The sequence below is a fragment of the Galeopterus variegatus genome, unplaced genomic scaffold (genome assembly GCF_000696425.1).
Source record: "Galeopterus variegatus unplaced genomic scaffold, G_variegatus-3.0.2 Scaffold587, whole genome shotgun sequence".
In the NCBI taxonomy this organism is placed as follows: domain Eukaryota; kingdom Metazoa; phylum Chordata; class Mammalia; order Dermoptera; family Cynocephalidae; genus Galeopterus; species Galeopterus variegatus.
In genome coordinates, this window is record NW_007726698.1 from 441120 (window position 1) to 447517 (window position 6398).

The 6398-nt window shown below is 35.8% G+C and overlaps 1 protein-coding gene across 1 annotated transcript in view; it reads left to right on the top strand.

The window, feature by feature from the left end:
- MYCBP2 (MYC binding protein 2, E3 ubiquitin protein ligase) overlaps nt 1-6398 on the top strand; it is a 260417-nt gene that overhangs the window by 216531 nt on the left and 37488 nt on the right. The window contains exons 60-61 of the mRNA XM_008570270.1: nt 430-597; nt 5373-5530. Of these exons, the coding sequence (XP_008568492.1) occupies nt 430-597; nt 5373-5530 (326 nt within the window). The remainder of the gene's footprint in view (nt 1-429; nt 598-5372; nt 5531-6398) is intronic.

A 6398-nucleotide genomic window follows, 5' to 3' on the forward strand; every position in this document is an offset into this window, starting at 1 on the left:
CCATGCAAGAAATAGAATGAGTCTGAACCATGGCAGTGAAGATGGGGAAAGAGAAGACAGAATGGCTGTGAGAGGAAACCTAGTATCATAGGCCTGAGTTACTGGTGATGGTGGAGGGCTAAGCCTACTGTGACATTGAAATGTTTTATCTTAAACACCCGGATATTCACCAAAACATTGAAAAATGGAAAAGTTCTCAGAAGGAAAGAAAATGAATTTAATTTTGGATTTGAAATGTTTGTGGTCCCTGAAATATCTATGTGTAAAATTATCAGACTTTTATTTCTGCCTACCTACACGTGATTATTTTAATACTTCACTTTTATTATAGATTTGCATGTGCTGCTTTTCCTTTTATGAAGGAGATTAAAAATGGAGAGGATCTATATTGTCATCATACTTTAAGTTATTGGGTTTGATTTAATGCAGGCATCATCATGAAAATTTTGTGGGCTATCAAGATGACAACCTATTCCAGGATGAAATGAGATATCTACGTTCAACATCTGTACCTGCCCCATACATATCAGTAACTCCTGATGCGAGTCCTAATGTATTTGAGGAGCCAGAGAGCAATATGAAGTCTATGCCACCAAGGTATTTTAGTTCTCTCCTCTCCTGTTTAGTGGTTGCTGGAAGAAAGACTTTGAACTAGGAAAGAATGCTCTAGAAGTTCTTTAGTACATTCTTCTGTCTCAGGAAGGACATTGAGTCAGCTCTGCTAACTGCTGGAGCAGTAAGAAAAAGCTACTTATATGAATAAGGCAAGGTCCATGATGAGAGAGGCAGACTAGCTGGGAGAAAACATCAACTAATGAAAAGACTGCATTATGTATTATATCATTTAGTGCTGTAGTAAATCAGAGTAGGGAAAGGTTACTTTGAAAATTAGAGGTTCCATGGGAGAAGTGACATCGAAAAAAAATCTTAAACTTCTTGGATTATTGCTTACAATGCCTCCTTAGTTAGATATGGTAGTATCAGAGTAAAGAGCTTTTTTGAAAACTGAATAGAAGCATGTAAATATAATGTACAAAGTAACAGAATACCACTGAATCGTTTTTAGAGGAGAAATGAAGTGATAAAAATGCAAAGATAGTCTTACAGTGTCAATTGAGAAGCTGAAAAATTTAGTCAAAGATTTCAGCTATGTGTGTGGAATTGGATTATATTGGCAATGATTATGCAAAAAGATGTGAACAAAGGAGATATTTTATAGGAAAAATCAGTGTAACTTGTAGACTAACTGAATAATAAAGAAGATAAGTTTAAGATGACATCAAGATTTCAGGCATGGGGGCCGGCCCGGTGGCGCACTGCTACAGTGCGCCGCTTGGGAGCGCGGTGGCGCTCTCACCGAGGGTTCGGATCCCACGTACAGACCGGTTTCCGCTCACTGGCTGAGCGAGGTGTGGGAGCAACACCGAGGGTTGCGATCCCGTTGCCAGTCCCAGTCCGGTACGGGCGCAACACTGAGGGTTGCGATCCGTTGCTGGACACGAAAAAAGACAAAAAAAGGAAAAGAAAAAAAAAAGATTTCAGGCATGAATAACTATGAACATAATACCATTGGAAAGGAAGACATTTGCTGAAAGAAGAGAGAATGTGCTTATTAAAATATGCCACTGTGTTGATACTATACAGTTTAATTATAAAGCAGTATAATAGATTCTTTAGTAAGTATAATAGAACTTATATATCCAAATGAGTATTTTTCTATTAAAAATAACTGTAGGGCCGGCCCGGTGGCGCACTGCTATAGTGCGCCGCTTGGGACGCGCTCCCGCCGAGGGTTCGGATCCCACATACAGACCGGTTCCTGCTCACTGGCTGAGCGAGGCGCGGGAGCAACACCGAGGGTTGCGATCCCGTTGCTGGTCCCGGTCCAGTACGGGGGCGACACTGAGGGTTGCGATCCGTTGCCGGACATGGAAAAAAAAGACAAAAAGGAAAATAAATAAATAAATAAATAAAAATAACTGCAACTCTCCCCACCACCCCCAACTTTGTGGATTACTCATCAAAGACTTTCTGGAACTGCTCTTGACATTTTTCTCCAAGGAGTACAGTATAGCCTTTTAAGTCTTTAAAGGTAATAAAGGGTCTCTAAAGGCAGGCTTTTAAAAAAGAGTTAGAAATCATTTTGAGACTAGTCTGATAAGTGTGATTCCTTGGGTTATTATTACCCTTTCTGAGCAAAATCAAGTAGAACAAACTTCTAGCTAAAGATAGTGAAAGGAAGCTGTATCAGAGAGTTGCCCATCCCAAGTACCCAATGTATTAAAAAAAAAAAAAAAAAACAGTAAAAACCAAGAAAAATATTTACCAGCTCCAACTATATAAGTTGCCATAAATTTCTAAAAGTGGTGGCTGTGAAAAGAAACAGAAGATTCTGATATCCTTCTGCATACTACTAAAACCATACTAAGAAATCAAACGCCTTTCAGATTAGAGAAAAGTAGATAAAAGGAGATGAATTGAAATCCCGGAAAAAGTAAAGGTAGAATCCTTTAGTGTAGAAGCCTCTAGTATTATCATTAGAACCACAGCAGAAATTAGAAATTTTCTAAGGAATCCTATTTTTCACAGCTGTATGCCAAATTAGAGCAATAATCTAAAGTCCCAGAGAATGTGACCACAGAAATGGGATATACACCCGACTAGGTAGAATGATCCCTGGTATGGAATATTAAGTAAAGTCTCAAGTTATCTCTCAGAGGAGGATAAAACAGGTGGCAAATATGATGGGAAAAGAAATCTAGGGAAATCTCCCCAAATTTTATCAGAACAGAGGAACTAAACAGAGCTATCTACTTCAAACATTATCAAAATCAAAATGGTGTATCATACAGAAGTCAGATGAAAAAAACAATCTGGAAGAAAACTCATCTCAAGGAAAAAAAGAAAATCCCTGTATTTACTCTGTAGTATTAAAAAACTTGATAATGGCATAAATTTAATAAAAGCTCATATGTGAGACTGAGATAATAAGCATAATGGAGTAAAAAGCTACATTACGGAGCTGCGAGGACAGACTGAACAGCAAATCAACACCATTGTAAAACTAATAAATTAATTAGAAATGTTTAGAGCACTAAATTGAATTATCAGTGGAAAAGTTTGAAATAATCACAGTGAATAAAGAGAAAAAGGACCTATAGGAATCAGAACAAAGATAACAGGTACGAAAAACATAATCTAACATAAGAATAACTGATATCTTTCAAGTAGAAAAAACAACAAATATAACAGAAAGTTTTTCTAAAGCTGTAATATAAAGAAAAATTCCCCCAAATAAAAAACTACTGAATTTACAGATTAAAAGGGAAATTTTACAACAGATGACTGGAAGAAATAAGGTATTGAAACTTCCAGAAAAAAAAAAGAAAACTTTTCAAGTATCTGAGTGGAGAAAAGCAAGTCATCTTGCAAAAGGAAAATTAATCTGAATTCAGACTTCTGTATAACAACTTTGAATGAAAGGAAAAAATGAAACAAGCTCCAAAAGAAAGCAAATATTACCTTAGAAGTTTTACACAATATCTGTCAGACATACTCAAATACCAAAGATCTTAAGAACAGTAGCACATGTGTGACCATACTGGACTTTTTTAAAAAGCACTGCTCTACCACAGAATTCATGATTGATTATGGGTTAATCAAATGAATCAAATAGTTAGTGAAAAGCACCTATAAAAGACTATACAGTATATAGTGAAAATATAATGATACCGGAACACATAAGTGTAATGTTCACAAAATCCTAAAGAAAAAGAAACTATGACCCAAGTATTTTATATTTATCCAGGTTGAGACATTCTCAAACATACCATAATTCAAGGAGTATAGTGTCTTTGAGCTATTCTTGAAAAACATCTTGACAAACTCAAGCTATTATAAAAGGTAATGAATAATGATTTCATTAAATCAGTGATTCTCAACCAGGGATGATCTTTGCTTCCCAGCAGACATCTGGCAATATGTTTGAAAGCATTTTTGACAAAACTGTGCTTGTTCAACTAGCCTCCTAGTGGGTAGAGGCCAAGAGTGTTGCTAAACATCCTACAGAACGCACAAAAGCCCCCAAAGCAAGGAATTATGTGGCCCAACCTAGGTGAGGTTGAATTAATGATGATCATCTTTGCTTTCTTCTTTGGGTTTTCTTGTGTTGCTTAAATTTTTTCACAAGCATTATCATTTTCATAAGAACAGGTCTTTTTTTAATTGTGTAATGATTTTTTTTTTATGAGTTGGTAGAAGTTTCCTTTGAAAGCAGAACAAACGTCTGTAGTTATAGTCACACTGTATGTAAAGTGAATTAAGCTAATATATTCTTATACTCTAGTCATTCTAGAACCAAACAGCCCAAAGTTACATTTAGGCAGATTTACCCCAGGTAGTTATGTACAACATTTATGGTCTATTCACACAAGAGTACAAGAGTGTACATAAGCTTAGGGAAGTGGTGAATGAACACACACACACACACACACACACGAAGTTAGCCACTTATTAAAAATATGTAAGCTTTACTCTGGGATGCAGGATTTCAAACCTGACTTGAATGATGGGGAAAAAGCAACTCCAGAACCCAAGCTGATAAAAAATGCCCCAATTTGGAATGAAGTGACAGAAAAGAGAACACATGAAAAGAATAGTTTGTAAATTTGTCTCAGAGAAATAAGAAAGGGAAGATATTTCTCTTTTTTATAAAATGTCTCATGAAAGGAAATTATAAATCCATCCTAATAACTTTGTAAGTGTATTTTAATGTTGCTATAGTAAATAGAAAAGTTATTAGTTTACATAAGTCTGGATGAAAATCATTGAATTCTTGTATAGAATATAAGTATAACAACGCTAATGTCAAAAACCAGTTTTTTACTTCTCATTACACTTCATTGTGGCCATGTGCTAAAAAGGGCTTTGGGCAGCACTTCCCAGGAGTGAGAAACCTAATAGAACACTGAAGCATCAAAAGAAAAGTCAACCAAGTTTCACTTTCTGTTTTATTAGTTTTCCACATGTACACATCCATTTTCTTTTTGTTTGTCATACTTATGATTATATCTGCCTCTTTTTCCTGAATATCATGAAACATGAGTTCTACCTTAATACCTTTGGTTCTAAAAGGAGTTTAGAACACTTGATGTCTTCTTTTTATTTAAAATGCAAAGAAGATTTAAGAAAACCACAAGTTTTAAGATATAGTTCAGAAGTCAATCAAAATGTTACTGCATTTGAAAAGTTGGCTTTGAGTTTGTTTCTCCACATGAAATATAGATTCAGATATTAAGACTATTATAAAATCACTATAGTTACACTTCATTCACTTTTTCTCCTAAATTTCTATCATCTTGTTCTACCTGCAGTTTGGAAACCAGTCCCATAACTGATACTGATCTCGCAAAGAGAACTGTCTTCCAAAGATCATACTCAGTTGTTGCTTCTGAATATGATAAACAACACTCCATTTTACCTGCACGAGTTAAAGCCATTCCTAGAAGAAGAGTTAACAGTGGAGACACTGGTAAGTATAAAGATAAAAAGGAAGATTGAGTGATCTAACTACTAGAAATAAAGGAAAATGGTTTTATTTGCAAATAATTTTTAAAATCTAATTTTTGGAGGGAAAAGAATGTATTAATTTCTAATTTATGATAGTTATTCCTTGACAAAGCCATAAACATTCCTTTCTAAACTTTGCATCTTGGTTGAGGAGATATGCAGAGATCATTCAGTGATTGTTCAAGAATGAATAGACCTTTTCAATCTTGTTATGTTTCTAAGCCAAATATAGCTACCATTATCCCTTCCACTAAACTTCACTGAAGTTATGAACCAGTAGTTGAGACTTATACATTCACAGTTATCTTTCCATTCCGAATAGAACCTTAACTCTTGCAGCTGCTGTCACTCTGAATAGGAAATAAAACTTTGGGGATATGAGTAGTCCATAATCAGTAAAAAAGTTATGTAATCTGGGCCAATTGATATCAACATCCTCAAATTGGGGTTGGGGATTCCACCTCAAGAATAATGGAAGAGGGCTGGCCACTTAGCTCAGTAAGTTAGCATATGGTATTATAACACCAAGGTCAAGGGTTCAGATCCCCGTACAGGCCGGCTGCCAAAAAAAAAAAAGAAAAACAACAACAAAACAAGATAATAAAAGAAACCCAAAAGGATGATATGGTGATGACTTGCCAGGTAAACCACTTACTAAAATGAACATTTGGCCTAAAAATTACAGGTAAATGCTTATATATCTTATTGTTGAAGATCTTAAGCATCTTAAACTTAAAATATTGGGCCGGCCCGGTGGCGCACTGGATAGTGCGCCGCTTGGGAAGCGCGGCGGCGCTCCCGTCCGAGGGTTCGGATCCCACATACAGACC